At 41.5% G+C, this 19,662-nt stretch overlaps 1 protein-coding gene across 1 annotated transcript; it reads right to left on the bottom strand.

The window, feature by feature from the left end:
- Positions 1 to 739: 739 nt before the first annotated feature.
- Positions 740 to 16,384, bottom strand: LOC126428153 (39S ribosomal protein L32, mitochondrial). The gene is made up of 4 exons (XM_050090062.1): positions 16,097 to 16,384; positions 15,771 to 16,013; positions 15,548 to 15,690; positions 740 to 1,169 (listed from the first exon to the last, which is right to left on the bottom strand). The coding sequence occupies exons 1-4, from the start codon at positions 16,185 to 16,187 to the stop codon at positions 1,047 to 1,049; spliced, it is 600 nt and encodes a 199-aa protein (XP_049946019.1). The 5' UTR covers positions 16,188 to 16,384; the 3' UTR covers positions 740 to 1,046.
- Positions 16,385 to 19,662: the final 3,278 nt, after the last annotated feature.

Below are 19,662 nucleotides of genomic sequence, written 5' to 3'. Positions count from 1 at the left end.
GTATGAAATTTCCTGACAGATTAAAGCTGTGTGCCTGATTGAGACAAACTTGGGACCTTTGCCTTTCATGGGCAAGTGCTCTACCGACTGAGCTACCCAAGCACAACTCTTGCCCCATCCTCAGTTTTAATTCCGACAGTACCTTGTCTCTTGCCTTCCTAACTTCACAGAAGCTCTCCTGTGAATCTTGCATAATTAGCGCTCCTGGAAGAAAGGATACTGCGGAGACATGACTTAGCCACAGCCTAGGGGATGTTTCCAGAAAGAAATTTTCACTCTGCAGCGGAGTGTGTGCTGATATGAAACTTTCTGACAGAGCCTCGGTCCAAAACACAGTTTTAATCTGTCAGAAAGTTTCATATCTGTGCACACTCTGCTGCAGAGTGAAAATTTCATTCTGGATATTGCAAGTACTTTCAAGAATTAATCTACAACAATTCTACTGATCAACTAATGAATACATTTAATCTACACCTATCCTCAAAATAGGAAAAGTAGAGTATCTTGTCCATGTGGCCACACTGTGAACATGTTATCAACGTAGCTCCAAAAACAGGTAGGTTTTAAAAAAGCTGTTCTCAGCATCTTGTCTTCAAAGCTTTCTGTAAATTAATTGGCAACAATGGTCGAAGTAGTATATGTGAACAATATGAAATTTAAATTCTACAAAAGTGCAGTTCAAATGGATTGGTGGGGATAAATTTAAACACTCTTTATTACGAACACTGTTTATGCTAGTACTGTATCAATCATATTTCTCACTTTACAAGTTATGTTATCCAAAGTTATTATGCAAATACTATGCTTCAGTACAAACTTCAAGCATTGATACAATTTTGGGTACAAGTGAGAAGACAGTTACAACAAACATTGCTCATCGTAAAACACAACAAACACCAATGCTATCTACACTCCGTGGTCAACAGTCTGGATTCAGTCCGTATGGGCAACCTCAAGCATTACCGTATGCTTATTTAGCTTGCTGTTTGCAACAATATCCACTGTCACCACCTGGTATAACAACAATGCACAAGTTGCCAGTGTGCTCATGCCAACTCTTTCGGCTTCATGTCTCCTGGAACAGATGTCGGTTCCTCAGTGGAACGCTGCAGAAGATTTTTGCTGAACCACGGTGGGCGTTCCCTCTTCATCTCTACTATTCGCTTCCCCTAAAAAGAGAGAAAAACATCTATTCATCACTTTTTGTTATCTACACTTTCAAAGGTGTGTAATTTGTAATTACTATGTTTATGCAATTTTGACTTGTTGAAATATGGCTAACTAATTTCTATGGTAGTAGAAAATACCTACCTTGCACAAAAGCCTTCTACACAAATTTCTCAACCAACCGTGTGTGTGAGAGAAAAATAATGAGACTGATAAATAGACTGACAACCCTGTGAGTGATCTGGCAACGTTGTTTTACTTGTGTAGACTGGTGAGTCCATCCCCAGTTCCCGCTGCATACAGCCATCACACAATTTTTGAGAAGTTGTGTTTCTGTTGTGTGTACAAAAATGGAACAGCAGAATATAGAGCAATATTGTGCAATCAAGTTTTCTGTTAAACTTGGAGAATTCATGAGTGTGACCTCTGAAAAGTTGAAACAGGCCTATGGGAAACATTCCTTATTGAGAGTACAAGTTTTTCACTGGCACAAATCATCTTTGGAAGGCCACCAGGAACACATTGAAGAAAAACCTCACTCATGGAGACCTTCAACTTCAAAAATCGATGAAAACATGAATGTGTTAGAGGAGATTTACCACATGGGATGAGAAGGAAAGATCAGTACTTCCTTCTCATCCCGTGCAGTAAGTCTCTCCTACTCCACGGTTCACGGTGACTTTCCCAAAATTTACCCCTTTTCCTAGCCCTCTCCAGTCCTTTTCCTTCACCCCGTTTCCTTTCCCTTCAACCCTACTACCCGAAAGAGCCACTAGCTCCGAATGCTTGTCTAATTATAACCGTCTTTTATGTGTGTGTTCTGCTGCCATTTGGTGAGTAAGAAAGCAGCCTTAACATATGACCAGAATTTCTTTTCGGTCTTGGGAGAGGTCTTTTAAGTTTTTGCTATGGTGGTCACTCAGTGCCTTGACACATTGCCATTTATAGCCAACTGCTCTTCCTTTAGGAGCTATCTCTCTAAAGCTGAATGCTTTGTTTTATACCTGTTATATAGAGCTTTTTTTCTTTTTCTTGGTGACTATATACCACAGAGGGTCCCTCCCATCACGAACTGTTCTTCTATGTAAATATCCCTATCATGTGTATGGACAACTATTCTACACCTGTGCCACAGTTTTTCTACTTGCTTCTGCGCTGGGTTAAACTGCTTCAAATTCCTCATTGAGCTATGATGCTACTGACTACTTATTTTGTTTTCTGAATATGTATATCTTTCTACAGTCCCGCATTTTACAATCATTCTTGTCAGTCTCAACATACGTTCTATTCTCTCAATACAATACTTTCCCATCATTAATGATTTCGTGTTACAACATTTCCTGCATTTTAAGTTTTCTTTGACAGTATCACAATCTTTAACATTGATTTTCATACAGATTTCTGTAAAAAGTGCATCGTATTTCTGCTCGAAACCAGTCTTGGAACAAAGCAGAAAATGTACACTATAAGCAAAGTTATTGACCACATAATGTAATGTTAGCACAGTAAGCAAGTTGGGTCATCACAGCCTGTATTAAAGGCTTGCAATATTTGAAATGGTTGGGAGGTATGCTGAGTCATTGCCTTAATGATCATCAAGATCTGACAACAATTACTCTAGTACAAACTTTCCTTCTGCTTATTGTGTTGTATTAAAACAGCTTTAATTTAATTTCAGAATCACGTATACAAATAAACATCACTTTTGAAGACGACTGTCTGTATAGCGAGCTTTCATGAATCACTGTTACTTCCACGTGAAATATGCTAATGCGTTCTAGGCATTCAGTTTTAGGTTGGTACTACCTGATGTCAGACATAAAAATTTCTCCTCAAAACGCTCTGTAACATGACTACAATTTCTGCCCTCTTTCACCCAGGGCATCCCCGAATCGAGTAACCTTCCTTGTCTGCAACAAGCTGTAGATTTTGTAATTATTGTTCACTGGTTATGAAGACTGCCAACTTTAGTGTTTAACCCACACTGTGTTACAAGTTTCATTTGATTTTATAATGATTATCAATGATAAGTCTCACATTAGAACAAGAATTTCTTTTCAATGTGGTTTCATAAAAGACTTTTGTTTCCATGTTTTGTTTACACCACCGGACACTATCAGAACAAAGAGGGAAACCCGTATGCACATTTGTGTGTGTGTGTGTGTGTGTGTGTGTGTGTGTGTGTGTGTGTGTGTGTGTGTCAGCACTCAGCCAATGCCTTTCAGACTGTTGCATACTGTAGAGAGACAAGTAGAGCTCATTGTTCTTAAAAAGAAACAAAAACAATAAATTATTTTAGGCAAAATTTAGATGTTTTTATTTCCGATTTTGAACAATGTAAAGAGAATGAGAGCATGAGTAATTTATTCATTTTCGCTTGTTGTGTTTCCAGTGCTTTCCTGTTCTTTAAAGTTCCACTGAAAAATGTAAAAATAATTGCTTTAGACACTATTGCAAGTCCTTCAAGAACCATAGATTTGTTTATCCTCTGCACAGATACCCCTCCAGCACAGCTGCCGTTAGAATAATGTTATCTGCAAAGTGTATTCATAACATTCTGACATACTGAGTCTGCAGAAAGCAGTGCTGGAACTTTGTGCCACTGCCAACCAGAAGTTTCTTGTGGCCTTGTTGAATGCAACATTTTTCCCTACTGCACATTTTTAGTGTGACCTAAGTACTAGATTGCACTTTACAGGCAGTCATCGTAGGCAACAACACAATTACAGCACGGTGGGAATTGAAGCTGCTATGCAATCTGGTATATTAGTGAGCTTTCTGCACCTAACATTGTGTGAGCTCCACTGCTTTTCAGTTCTTCATGTGTGGAACTTCGATGCGAATGCTTCAGCAGTTGATCACTTATTTGCAATGGACGAGACTAGGAACGGGAGGAGGGGAGGCATGGGGCATTTTGGGAGTTATGAATACCTCAATAGATACTGGCATACACACTGAAGTGGCAAAGAAACTGGTATAGGTATATCTATTCAAATACAGAAATACGTAAACAGGCAGAATATGGTGCTGTGGTCAGCAATGCCTATATAAGACAACAAGTGTCTGGCACAGTTGTTAGATCGGTTACTGCTGCTACAATAGCAGGGTATCAAGATTTAAGTGACTTTGAACATGGTGTTATAGTCAGTACACAAGTGATGAGACACAGTATCTCTGAGTTAGCGATGAATTGGGGATTTTCCCACACGAGCATTTTAAGAGTGTACCGTGAATATCAGGAAACTGATAAAAACATCAAATTTCCAAGATTGCTACAGCCAGAAAAAAGATTGCTACAGCCAGAAAAAGATCCTGAAAGAATGGAACCAACAACGACTGAAGAGAACCGTTCAATGTGACATAAGTGCAACTCTTCCGCAAATTGCTGCAAATTTCAATGCTGGGCCATCAATAAGTGTCAGCTTGTGAACCGTTCAACAAAACATCATCAATATGGGCTTTTGTAGTCAAAGGCCCACTCGTACACGACACAAAACTTTACACCTTGTCTGGACCCAACAACACCAAGATTTGACTGTTGATGACTGGAAACATGTTGCTCAGTCAAACACATCTCGTTTCAAATTGTATCGAATGGACAGTAGTGTACGGGTATGGAGACAACCTCATGAATCCATGAACGCTGCATGTCAGCATGACTGTTCAAGCTGGTGGAGGCTCTGTAATGGTGCGGGGCACATACAGCTGGAGTTACATGGGACCCCTGATACGTCTAGACACAACTGACAGATGACACGTACGTAAGCAACCTGTCTGATCACCTGCATCCATTCACATCCATTGTGCATTCCGATGGACTTGGGCAATATCAGCAGGACAATGCGATGTCCCAGACATACAAAATTGCTACAGAGTGGTCCAGGAACACTCTTTTGAGTTTAAACAATTCCACTGGCCACCAAACTCTCCAGACATGAACATTATTGAGCTTATTTGGAATGCTTTGCAATGTGCTGTTCAGAAGAGATCTACACTCTTATGAACTTACGGACAGCCCTGCAGGATTCACGGTGTCATTTCCCTCTAGCACTACTTCAGATTAGTCGAGACCCTTCCATGTCATGTCGCGGCACTTCTGTGTGCTCGCGGAGGTCCCACGCGATATTGGGCTGGTGTACCACTTTCTTTTGGCCCTTGAATGTATGAGGGTCATTCCAAAAGTCATGGCAACTATTTTTTGCCTTGAAAATTAAAAAGTATCAAAATATGCAAATGGAACGTTAGTTCATATGCAAACATTACATGCAGGGAGAGGGACGAACACACACACAGCCATAAAGATACAGCACCCCCCCCCCCCCCCCCAAAAAAGAAAAAAAAAAATTTTTTTTTTGTTTCAAACAGATTTTACTGTCAATTGCAACAGAACACAACAGTACCGGGCAGGGACATGGTCTTGTAGCATCTTAGAGTCTCTCGAACTAGTCTCCTAACTAATCCATCACATACTGCAACCATTGTGCGAGACTTCAAATACCTGTGGCCTCAGCACGTGTGAATTGTCGAATTTGATGTGTCACTGTGTTGCAATGTCTTTACATGTTTGAAAGCATGTTCCACACAATCACTCTTTCAGTTTTTGTATGATGTCATAACCACAAGGTGTTAAGTCTGGCAAATATGGTAGATACTCCAGTACTTACCCCCCATCGCACGAGCAGATTCCACACGCACGCTGCCGTATGGGCTCTCACTTTGTCCTGAAGAATTAATCCACTGTGTAGACGTTCAGGACGATTCTCCCAAATAACCCCTCGTAGGCGCAATTGCAGAAAAGTACGACAGTAGTACAGTGAATTGACAGTTTGCGTATGGGGGACAAAATGGCACGAAATCACTCCTCTAACGACGCACGAAATCACTCCTCTAATGACATACGCTATGATAACCACAAAAGGACAAGAGAGGGATTCAAACAATATTTCTGCCTGTATGATGAACCCAGATGATGCCATTCCGAGGGACTGGGTTTCAGTTCTGGTTTGCAGGCCCTGGCTCAAAATTCATCTACGGCAGCAATCTCACAAGCATATTGTCTCATTCCTCCTGATAATGCACTAGATGCACATGACGAATTTCTTAACATGCCCATTTCCATTTCGTCTCTTCACCTGGTGCATGACGCACCCACTTTGCACCAACTTTAAGAACGTGTAGACTGTTGCATAAAATCCTGTGGATTGTTGTTTTGTCAATACCAGCATGGCCCTGTAATTCCTGCAGCATCTGTCTGCTGAGGTTCCCTTGGCACTGGGCAATCTGGGTATGGGCACAATCCGTACACACACTGAGAGGCCACACATATTGGAGCAGGTCGGCCATTGTAGCTGTGCGGCGCCTGAATGAATCTACCCACTGAGCAACAGTTCAGCATGGTAGAGCAGCATGTCCTACTGCTTCCACAAACACCTCGTGGCACTTGTAATGGTTATCTATTTACGTGACCATTACGGCAGTCCAACCCCAGTTCTTGATACCAGTAATATCGTACTACTGCGAAGTAACTGACATATTTTTGTGACAATATTCACATTTAATTTTATTAATGTACAGGTACTCCAATGTATCACTATATTACAGTGATATGGTTCTTGTGTGTATTCATTTCTGTGAGACTGTCATAATCTTTGACTTACTTGTAACCATTTTGGCGCGAATGCGCACAGAGTAGTCTTTGTTTCACTTTGCAAAAGTTAATTTGTTATTTCGCTTTGTAAAAGAACAGTCAAGTCTTGTGTTTGGTTAAAGTGAAAATTAAATATATGAAGATTGATACAAAACTGTTTTCTTGATGATGTGACAATTAAGAAGAAGTATATGTGAATTTACAAGAAGTTTAACAAAAATGTGGATCATGAACACCAAGTCAAAAATTACTTCTACCATACCATTGTTCTGATCTGGGATTGTTTGATCATTAAGCATTTCCTGAAAAATGCATTTGTCAGGTCTTCAAATATTGCTAAAATACAGATCTGGACCTTCTAGCATTCAAAGTGGAATCACCCTAGAATCAACAAGATGAGCCATAACAACTTCAACGAAATCTACGTGGGAATCCATTCAAGATAAGTGCCAAATTAATGACTTTTTTTACAGTGACCTCATTATTTCCATTCTGACGATACCATCCACAGTCGGTAACTTTGTTGTTGCCCGATAAAGCGAACATATACTATGTGAGCAACATTATTAATCTGATTTCTAACCTACTTTGCAAGTGGCGGCATTGTTAGATACTCTTGTACGTTCCTTCTATGGTGAACTGGAATCTTTACGTAAGAACACTGTTCAAGTCGGGTAACATCCATACTGAATGGCTTCTCAGCTCCCACTGTAGTCTCTCTTCGTGCTTCGTTCTCCTGGAAAGGATTCCGGGCAAACTCCAACCAACACAGAAGGCACATAGTTTGTAATGTACTACTGTTGCAACTGACAGTAAAACACATTTGCAATGACAAACTTTCTTTCAACTTTTTCCTCATGCTGCATCTTTAGAACCATGTGTGTGTTCATTCATCTCCCTACATGTAGTGTTTATATATGAACTAACATTCCACTTGGATATTTCCGAATTTTTTAATTCGTTGCCATTTTCAAGACAAAAAATACACTGTGTGATCAAAAGTACCCGGACACCCACAAAAACATACATTTTTCATATTAGGTGCTTTGTGCTGCCAGCTACTCCATATCAGCTGCCTCAGTAGTCATCAGACATCGTTGAGCGAGCAGAATGGGGTGCTCCGTGGAAACCAAGGACTTTGAACGTGATCACGTGATTGGGGGTCACTTGTGTCATACGTCTGCAAGAGAGTTTGGAAATGTAAAGCACAAAAGCGTACAGGCTGACCTCGTCTGTTGACTGACAGAGACCGCCGACAGTTGAAGAGTGTCGTAATGTGTAATACGCAGACATCTATCCAGACCATCACACAGGAATTCCAAACTGCATCAGGATCCCCTGCGAGTACTATGACAGTTAGGTGGGAGGTGAGGGAACTTGGATTTCACAGTCAAGCGGCTGCTCATAAGCCACACATCACGACGCCTCACTTGGTGTAAGGAGTGTAAACATTGGACGATTGAGCAGTGGAAAAATGTTGAGTGGAGTGACAAATCATGGTGCACAATGTGGCGGTCTTATGGTAGGGTGTGGCTATGGTGAATGTCTGGTGAACATCATCTGCCAATGGAGGAGGTGGTCTTATGGTGTGGTTGTGCTTTTAAGGGAGGGAGCTTGCACCCTTTGTTGTTTTGCTTGGCACTATCACAGCACAGACCTTCACTGATGTTTTACGCACCTTCTTGCTTCCCACTGGTGATGAGTAATTCGGGGATGGCGATTGCATCTTTCAACATGACCGAGCACCTGTTCATAATGCACAGCCTGTGGCGGAGTGTTTGCATGACAATAACATCCCTGTAATGGACTGACCTGCACAGAAACCTACAGAACACCTTTGGGATGTTTCGGAGCGCCGACTTCGTGCCAGGCCTCACCGACCAACGTCGATACCTCTTTTTAGTGCCGCACTCCGTGAAGATTGGGCTGGCATTCCCTAAGAAACATTCCAGTGCCTGACTGAACATATGCCTGCGAGAGTGGAAGCTGTCATCAAGGCTAAGGGTGGGCCAACACCATATTGAATTCTAGCATTACTGAAGGAGGGCGCCACAAACTTTTAAGTCATTTTCAGCCATTTCAGCCAGGTGTCCAGACACTTTTGATCACATAGTGTTGTTGTCATGACATTTGCAATGACCCACATATATGAATAAGTGAATATGTATAGGTCCTATATTTACATTAAACACTCATACACAAAAAACCTGCATGTACAGTGTAATCCAGTACTTAGTTTGCATTGAGTTCTTGAAGGAGGGCAGCAGCATTTCCGTTGTAACATTAGGCAACATGGCATTGCTATGTTAGACCTACAAACAGCTAAAAGCAAGGGAAACTGTAGTCATTGTATTTCCCGGTGATATAGAAAATAGAAGTAATTCGCTGAATGACAGTCCTATATGACTAACATCAATCTGAAGCAGAACTTGGAACATATACTGTGTTTGAATATTATGAATTACCGCAAAGAAAACAACCTGTTGACACAAAGTCAGCACAAATTCAGAAAACATAATTCTAGTGAAACACAACCGGCTCTTTATTCACGCTAAGTAAGGGCTATCAACAGAGGATCTCAAACTGACTCAATAATTCTAGATTTTCAAAATGCTTTTGACACAATTCCTCACAAGCAGCTTCTAATCAAATTGTGTGCCTGTGAAGTATCATCTTTGGTCAGCTCAGACTAGATTCATGATTTCTAGTTAAAAAAAGTCTCATTTTATAGTAATTGATGGAAAGTTATTGAATAAAACACAAGTGATATCTGGCTTCCCTAACGGAAGTATTATAGTGCTTCTGCTGTTCTTAAGCTATATAAATTGCTGACAGAGAGACAGAAAAACAATTAATAGTGGCAAGGGACTGGAATTTGATAATAGGAAAAGTAAGAGAAAGAAAAAAATTGCTGAACATGGACTGGCAGAAATAAATGCAAGGTGAAGCTGCCTTGTATAATTTGGAAACACTTGCTTAAACATTCTCGAAAGTAAGTTGTGTAAGTGAAAAACACCTGGAAACACCAAAGTTTCAGACAGATTATATAATGATAAAACAGAGCTTTGGAAACCAGATTTTAAACAGCAAAACATTTTCAGGAGTAGAAGTGGACTATGAATAAAATTTATTGGTTATGAAGGAGCCGAAGTTGACCCTTACCATAATTTATGAGTTATGAGAGGCAATTAAAGGTGAGAAAAATTGCGAGATACAGGAAATTAAGTAACTGGAACCTGGATAAGTTAAAAGAAACTGAGTTTGTTGTAAGTTTAAAAAACAGTATCAGACAACATCTGATGGAAATGGGAAAAAATACTACAGAAGATGAAATCATGAAAGCAACACAGTAAAAATTAGGAAGAAAGGCAACACCCAATACAAATCCTTGGATAACATATGAGATATTAAATTTAACAATATCTTCAAGAAAAAAGCCAGAGTATGAATAACTAGAAGTCAGGTGGCAATCCAGTACTAAACAAAGAAGGGAAGAATGAAAGGAAGAAGGGATATATGGAAGGACTATATGAACAAAAGAAATCTGAAGACAATATTACAAAAAGGAAAAAGAAGATAGGATTGGAGATACAACAGCGCGAGAGAAATATGACGGAGCACTGAAAGACCTAACTTTAAAAACAAAGTAGCAGTCAATCCCTATAAATAAATGTGTATGAGTATTTATGGATCTAACAAAGGCATTCCACTAAGTAGACCACAAAACTTTAGTAGAAATATTAGGATTATATGACGCAAGAGGAAATGCAGGAGACTGGATTCTCTCATACCTGACAAACAGGAGGCAATATACTGAAATTACAAAAACTGCTGGTGAAAAATAAGATCTAAAGCAAGAATTTTACACTTCTCTGTGCCACAAGGCTCCATTCTTGGCCCAATACTCTTCATCCTATACCCAAATCACATGCCAAATATGATTGAGTATGGTAGTATAGTAACCTATGCCGATGACACAACTCTTCTGTTGGGAGTTAAAGACACAGAAAAGCTAGAAATAAAAGCCAGTGTAGAAGTAAATAATGCCATCCAAAGATTTACTCAATTAAACCCGCACAACAATATTACTAAAACACTTTGTGTAAACTTCAGACTTTGAAACTTTCACAGTGAAGATGTATTGATGAGTGCATAGCAGAAAACACCAAATTTACAAAACTTGGGATAATTATTGATGAAAACATAAAATGAATAAGCATGTAGAATATATAAGGAAAGAGGGAAGGAGAGGGAAAGACGAAAGGATGTGGGTTTTAACGGAAAGGGTAATGAGTCATTCCAATCCCGGGAGCGAAAGACTTACCTTAGGGGGAAAAAAAGGACAGGTATACACTCGCGCACACACACACACACACACACACACACACACACACACACACACACACACACACACACACACACACACACACACACCCATCCGCACATACACAAGCAGACATTTGTAAAGGCAAAGAGTTTGGGCAGAGATGTCAGTCGAGGCGGAAGTACAGAGGCAAAGATGTTGTTGAAAGACAGGTGAGGTATGAGAGGCGGCAACTTGAAATTAGCGGAGATTGAGGCCTGGTGGATAACGAGAAGAGAGGATATACTGAAGGGCAAGTTCCCATCTCCGGAGTTCTGACAGGTTGGTGTTAGTGGGAAGTATCCAGATAACCCGGACGGTGTAACACTGTGCCAAGATGTGCTGGCCGTGCACCGAGGCATGTTTAGCCACAGGGTGATCCTCATTACCAACAAACACTGTCTGCCTGTGTCCATACATGCGAATGGACAGTTTGTTGCTGGTCATTCCCACATAGAAAGCTTCACAGTGTAGGCAGGTCAATTGGTAAATCACGTGGGTGCTTTCACACACGTGGCTCTGCCTTTGATCGTGTACACCTTCCGGGTTACAGGACTGGAGTAGCTGGTGGTGGGAGGGTGCATGGGACAGGTGTTACACCGGGGGCAGTTACAAGGGTAGGAGCCAGAGGGTAGGGAAGGTGGTTTGGGGATTTCATAGGGATGAACTAAGAGGTTACGAAGGTTAGGTGGATGGCGGAAAGACACTCTTGGTGGAGTGGGGAGGATTTCATGAAGGATGGATCTCATTTCGGGGCAGGATTTGAGGAAGTCGTATCCCTGCTGGAGAGCCACATTCAGAGTCTGATCCAGTCCCGGAAAGTATCCTGTCACAAGTGGGGCACTTTTGGGGTTCTTCTGTGGGAGATTCTGTATTTGAGGGGATGAGGAAGTGGCTCTGGTTATTTGCTTCTGTACCAGGTCGGGAGGGTAGTTGCGGGATGCGAAAGCTGTTTTCAGGTTGTTGGTGTAATGGTTCAGGGATTCCGGACTGGAGCAGATTCGTTTGCCACGAAGACCTAGGGTACAGGGAAGGGACCGTTTGATGTGGAATGGGTGGCAGCTGTCATAATAGAGGTACTGTTGCTTGTTGGTGGGTTTGATGTGGACGGACGTGTGAAGCTGACCATTGGACAGATGGAGGTCAACGTCAAGGAAAGTGGCATGGGATTTGGAGTAGGATCAGGTGAATCTGATGCAACCAAAGGAGTTGAGGTTGGAGAGGAAATTCTGAAGTTCTTCTTCACTGTGAGTCCGGATCATGAAGATGTCATCAATAAATCTGTACCAAACTTTGGGTTGGCAGGCCTGGGTAACCAAGAAAGCTTCCTCTAAGCGACCCATGAATAGGCTGGCATACAAGGGGGCCATCCTGGTACCCATGGCTGTTTCCTTTAATTGTTGGTATGTCTGGCCTTCGAAAGTGAAAAAGTTGTGGGTCAGGATGAAGCTGGCTAAGGTAATGAGGAAAGAGGTTTTAGGTAGGGTGGCAGGCTCCATCGCAGCGAGGCCCTCGACGTGCGGAATATTTGTGTATAAGGAAGTGGCATCAATGGTTACAAGGATAGTTTCCGGGGGTAACAGACTGGGTAAGGACTCCAGGCGTTCGCGAAAGTGGTTGGTGTCTTTGATGAAGGATGGGAGACTGCATGTAATGGGTTGAAGGTGTTGATCTACGTAGGCAGAGATACGTTCTGTGGGGGCTTCGTAACCAGCTACAATGGGGCGGCCGGGATGATTGGGTTTGTGAATTTTAGGAAGAAGGTAGAAGGTAGGGGTGCGGGGTATCGGTGGGGTCAGGAGGTTGATGGAGTCAGGTGAAGGGTTTTGTAGGGGGCCTAAGGTTCTGAGGATTCCTTGAAGCTCCGCCTGGACATCAGGAATAGGATCACCTTGGCAAACTTTGTATGTAGTGTTGTCTGAAAGCTGATGCAGTCCCTCAGCCACATACTCCCGACGATCAAGTACCACGGTCGTGGAACCCTTGTCCGCCGGAAGAATGACGATGGATCGGTCAGCCTACAGATCACGGATAACTTGGGCCTCAGCAGTGGCGATGTTGGGAGTAGGATTAAGGTTTTTTAAGAAGGATTGAGAGGCAAGGCTGGAGGTCAGAAATTCCTGGAAGGTTTGGAGAGGTTGATTTTGAGGAAGATGCGGTGGGTCCCGCTGTGACGGGGGACAGAACTGTTCCAGGCAGGGTTCAATTTGGATAGTGTCTTGGGGAGTTGGATCATTAGGAGTAGGATTAGGATCATTTTTCTTTGTGGCAAAGTGATATTTCCAGCAGAGAGTACGATTATTAGATAAACATCAGATTAAAAAGTTATTGTTAAAAAATATTAACAGGAATTACAAAAGAATGGAACAATTGACAGAAGTCAATCTTGGAGCGCATCTACTTGGATTCTGGAGGAATGTAGGAACACACAAGACAAATCTGCTCCTACGACTTACGTTAGAAGAGAGACTAAAAAAGGCAAACTTAAATTTATTGCACTAGTAGAGGAAGTTCAGACAATACTGAATGGAATACACTCTTTGAAATTCTGAAGCTGACAGAGATAAAAATACAAGAAGTGAAATGTTGTCTAAAATGTGTAGCTACAGTCAAAACTGCAGTTATAAAAGTCAAAGGACATGAAAGAAAGGCAGTAATGGAGACAAGACTGTGGCCTACCCCCCCCCCCCCCCCTTTCCATGTTATTTGTACACTTACAGGAAGCAATGAAGCAATTGAGGAGACATTTGCAAAAGTAATTAAAGTTAAGGGGAAAAACTAAAACGTCTGTGATTTGTTGATGAGATTGTAATTTCTATTATAAACGGCAATGGGCCTGAAAGATCCATTGAGTACAATGGTTAGTGCCTTCAAAACGGGTTATAAGACAAATATCAAGAATAATAAGAGTTATGGAATGCAGTGAAATTACATCAGGTGAAGCTGAGGAAATTAGATTAGGAAATGAAACTCTGAAAGTAGTAAATGTGTTTTGCTGCAAAATAACTGGGAATATAACATGAACAATGGTAATAGAGAGAAAAGTGCTTCTTAAAAAGAGATATTTGCAAACATCTAATATATAAACAAGTGGTAGGAGGCCTTGTGAAAGCAATTGTCTGGAATGTAGTGTTATACAAAAATGAAACATTGATGATTGACAGTACAGGCAAGGAGAGGAAGAAATTTTTGAAACATGGTGTTACAACAGAATGCTGAAGAATACACGGGTAGACCGGGTAACAAATGAAGAAGTAGGCTACTGTATCAAATTAGCACAAAAAATGTTATGTGATACAACTAGGCTAAAAGAAGGTAATGGCTGGTAGTATGAGAGGGGGGAAGGGGGACTGAGGGTAAAAATCGTGAGGCAGACTGAAGCTTAACAACAGTAAGCAGGTTTAATTGGACATAGGTAGCAGTGCAGTTAAACAGAACTGAAGTGAATTGCATAGAACGTTCCAACCCAGAGAGCATACTTTGCACTAAAAACTGCAAATGTGTTTGCAAGTAGAAAAGATATGACAGAAACAATCATTCAAAACAAAAAAGTCTAGTAAACATGGGCTGTAAAACGCATACACAAAGAGCTACGAGCACTTCTTTATCTCTGGTATTGTGCAATGGATATTTTCTAATACAAGCTCTTTGCTTTTCATATTTTGTGAGGAGGTAGTACGGACCAAAACAAGAAACAAATGACCACTAATCATGGGCCCCAACGTGCATTCCTTTAGATCTATAAGCACCTGCTCATCTTCACTGCTATCAAACACATCTCTTCCACTGAACAAGTCCTGCTCATAGCTATGATGAAATGTATTTTAAAACCCATGTTTACTAGACTTATTTGCTTTGAATGATTGTTCCTGTCATATCCCTGAATATTGACCAGTACTCCTGGAACATGCTGCATAAGTTAGTCCACAGATTAAAGCAATCACACTGTAAACATCAGAGACTTCTTAAAAGTTTTGTTTGGTGACAAATTATCACAGCTAGCTTCACATCTACCTGTATCTCAGATTTCTTTTCTGTCATAAAAAAGTGTTCTCGTTAAAGTTGGTACTAAAATTATAAATATTGGTGCTTTGTAATTAGTTGTCACATTTTTCAATCATGCTTAGGTAAGAGGTAACGTAAGTGGATGAAGTAATCTCTGTCTGTATCTTAATCACTGACTTCTCGTTACATAATTTTGAAATCAATATGTAACTAACTGCAAATACAAGAACCACATAAACTCACAATTGTGTTGCATAGCAATTGCTTACTGGTTACACTGTTCCAGTCTTTCTCGGTAACACATCCAATACATTTACTCAGATTGGCACAGTAACATACAGAAACATTATGTCAGCTGAACATACCTTCCAAAATTCATCCGACTGTTCTTGCTTCTCACCCTCATAGACGACTACCACTTCTTGTTCAACAGGATTCAAACCTAGTTCTTTTTGAATTTGTTCTTGCATCGCTTCCGTTTCCAGCTTCACTTTCTCATAGCAATGGGCTGTTTAAAAATGAAATTAACTGTTTATGTGACGCTGTTTTTCCGCGGTACAAAGGCGAAAGAAAATGCTTTTTACTTACGACACAGATTTCTTGCTTCGTAAGAATTGCCACATGTGTTACATGTTAGTAAATGCTTCTTTGGCTTGAGAATCTTGAGATGGTATTCGGGATTGCCATACTTTCTCTTTAGCCTCCTTTCGATCGTGCGCCTATTTCGTGGAACAGCCCACAAAAATCCGTCACCCACAATACTTTCTAACGAAAAGGCACTTGTTGACGGCGTTGGAATTACATTTCCAGCGTATGCTAGAGCGTAGTTACCTATTAATTATTGCACAGGATTAATTACACTCTTAATATTCTTGTGTATACAAAGTATCCGAAATACTGCGGATTGTACTTGCCATGGGGGAAGTTCTGACCCATAAACATTTGAAGAAATACTTCTTCTATTCTTTTCAAGGCAGTGCGCAATCTAAAAATGACTGCAGCCATAGTGGTTTGCAAAACTAATCGAACTCAGAATAATTTTACCAACATGCAATTTATAACCTCAACATCGCACAACCGGCACAAAATACACCAAAACATCAACATTGTCTTTGGTAAATAAACATACCAAAGTTTGTGGCTGCCACTAAGTTCGACTTTCAACTGTCCAAAACTCGAACGCTTCAGCCATAAACCTTCACTTATTCTTCTTATATTGGCGTTTCAGCCACATACGGACAAAGCTACTTACCAAGGCTTTTCTTTTTCCCTGTCCCTGGACTTCACGTTAAGTCCACAACTGTCATATTCGCTTCCGGGCTGTTCCTTCCTCGCTTCAGTCCATGTTTTGGCTTTTCTTGGAAATCAAGATGCGGTTGTAATTTTGTCTTAACGGAATGCTTTCCTGGAGATCCTTCTGTGATATACCCACTTCTTGCAGCTCATGTTATATCTCGATGAACAACGCCTCTCTGGTTTCTGGTTGAGATAATAGCGTAAGCTTCCATTGCTTAACCACGTAGGACTCATGCGGTTATAAAAAACAATTCTTCTGTTGCAAAGTACAAATGTGGTATACGATCTTTCGTACACGTTTGTAGAGTTCGTATTTTATATTATCTTCTGAATTTGTCTCTTCTTTGCCTGAACACTGGAAATTCCCATGCTCTCTATTTTTATCTCCATTTTCTCGATCAGGATATCGTTTCCTGATGTTAATGGGTACTGATTTCTTCTTATAGACGTTTCTGTTTAGTTGATATACTGCTCCCATTTTCCTGACCTGTGATGCAAAAGCTTCTTTCTCAGAGGTCTATCAACGCTTCTAGGTACTCAAATTTCTCCGCTTCTTTGATTTTCCTTTCTTCTGTCTCTAGTACTTTTAGTGTCTTCTTGTTTGTTCCATTTTCTCGGAGATGTTGCGTCCTCCTTTGCTGCTTTTCTCTTCAGTCTACTGATTTATTCTGCAGCTGTGTCTAGCGAATAGAGACAAAAGAAAGAAAGAAAGGTCATATGCATGTATTAGACAGTCAATTATCAAAGTAATGTTTCTATACTTAAGGCCAACTCCATTTTTAACAGCTTTGTTACTCACTCTTTTCGGCACTCACGAATAAATTTCTCGAGTAAGCCTGCCCAGTTGAAAAGTGAAGGTGAGAGTCCATCTCCTTGTCGGACTCCCATTCTAACTTCAAAACGGTCTGAAGTCTGAGATAAATTTCAGTTACGAGCTGTGTCATTTATTTATTTTTGGCTGTAGGGCTGCGTCTGGTTTGTCTGACTGGTTAGCCTGTCTGTTTCGATTAAAATAAATCAAGCATAAACGATAACTTTGCTGGGACGACAAAGACTTTATTTGTACGTAGGTCAGGTAACACAGAACTTCATTAAACGCGGTGTACATCAAGATAAACTCGAGAGAGAACAAGACTCTTGTTGAATAAGAATGAACATATCAATTGCTGTAAACTAAGAGCAAACGACACGCTATAGACGAAATACAGCGCTCCTGGTGGCCAGCGTGGAACCGATTTGACAGCGTGAAATCAAACACTAATAGCACGACACACACGTGAGAAACGCACACACTACACTGCTCTGAACTGCTGGCCGCGGTCGCTACAACAGATCCCTCGGCCCAAGTGGAGCGCCATCCAGGAAGCGCGTCGAAAGTGAACGCGTCGACCAGATCTCGTGACACGCCGGTCCCCCAGTACTGACGTCATGGCCGGTGCTGGTGCAAGATTTGCTGTTGCTGGACAAGTTATGGGTGAGGCTGTGCCTGTCGAGTCTTGGTGGAGGGCGGTCACTGAAGACGTATGTCGGCTTGATCCTGTCTATTGTAACAGTAGTGTGTTTGCTGTCGACCAGAATGTATGAGGGGCGATCTCCCCTCTTGACGATACGATCCAGTCTGGTGTATGATGCGTAGGGCCGATTTGACGCCATCAGCAAACAACATTATGTTTGTGCATATACTGAGGTCTTTGTGGAAAAAAAGTGATAACAGCTCCGAGTCAGGCTGCGGTGGTCGGACCTCCGTGATGTGATCTCTAAGGTGACTGGCGAAGGTAGACATATTTGTATCAGGTTGCACAGCAACATCTACAAATTCGCCAGGCAGTCATAGCGACTCTCTGTACACCAGTTCTGCAGAGGAACCATCTGTGTTTATGCGCATTCTGTAGGCCAATTACAAGTGTCGGCAGAGCTTCTGCCCACCTGTCAGTGTGGCACGTTAGAGCTGCTTTTAGTGTTCAGTGCCAATGCTCCATTGTTCCATTGCTGACTGGGTGGTAGCTTGCAGTTTTGTGATGATTCGTGTCACAGAATGCTGCCAGCTTCGCGAACAATTCTGATTCGAACAGCTTGCTGTGATCTGTTGTAATTTGCACAGGACACCTGAAACAAGATACCCAGTTTAGCTTTGGTCCGTTCCCCTCCCCCCCCCCCCCCTTTAAACCAACCAAGCAACCCAGTATAGCAATAAGGCAAGCACCAAAGTTTCCATGGAGATGTTACCCAGAAGTGCCGCTTCTGGCCAACACATGAATTAGTCATTCATTGTCTGCATGAACTGTGGACTGTTGAAAGGCAGTAGTGGTCCCATGATGTCCTTGCGCAAGTGAGTGAAATGCGTGGAAGTGTCAGTGAAGTTGCTAACTGGTGCATGTACGTGCCAGATGACATTCCAATGCTGACACTGTATGCAACATTGTGTCCGCTCACAACAGTCTTTCTTCGTTCCTGGCCACGTGAAATGATGTGTGATGACACATAATGTAGATGGCACGCCACATGACACAGGTTGTGTAAAGACTTGAAGACTCTCTTCCAAAATCTTGCTGGTAAAAATGACTGTGATACTGTTGTTGATTCATTGCAGTATAACATGATGCAAGAACGAGGAATGCTGACTAATTGCAAGTCTAACGAAGAAGTTGACTTGTGAGAGACAGTCTGCTACTACATTCTCAATCCCAGATATGTGTTGGATCGTGCTGATCTGTGCGATAAACGTAAGTCGGTAATGCTGCCGCAGTGAACAGTCGACTTTGTTCTACAGAAATGAATATGTGAGCGTCTTGTGGTCAATGAAGACTGTAAACTCATGAGCTTCCAGCTGAGGTTGAAAGAACTTGGCTGCCACATAGATTGTTAACAGTTTGCAGTCATAAGTGCTCCAATTCTGTTGAGTTGTTGACAGTTTCTGTATGCAAAAGGCTTTTTAATTGTTGCGTTGCTGCAACACAGTGCCCAACACCATCTGGTTCACGTCCACCACCAGTGCTAATGGTACACTTGGTTCAGTGTGTGCCAACAGTGCAGCATCCACTATCGCTTGTTTTGCTTGCTTGAATGCAGCAGTTATGAGGTCTATCTAAGTTCGAGCTGCGTTTCCTTTGCATTTTGGACCTACAAGCACAGCCGTTAACGGTTCTTCTTCTTGTGGTAGAAGCCGACGAAAAAAATTTAGCAT

The sequence above is a fragment of the Schistocerca serialis genome, chromosome 12, assembly GCF_023864345.2.
Source record: "Schistocerca serialis cubense isolate TAMUIC-IGC-003099 chromosome 12, iqSchSeri2.2, whole genome shotgun sequence".
Lineage (NCBI taxonomy): Eukaryota > Metazoa > Arthropoda > Insecta > Orthoptera > Acrididae > Schistocerca > Schistocerca serialis.
This window is presented reverse-complemented; position numbering and strand designations above follow the sequence as displayed.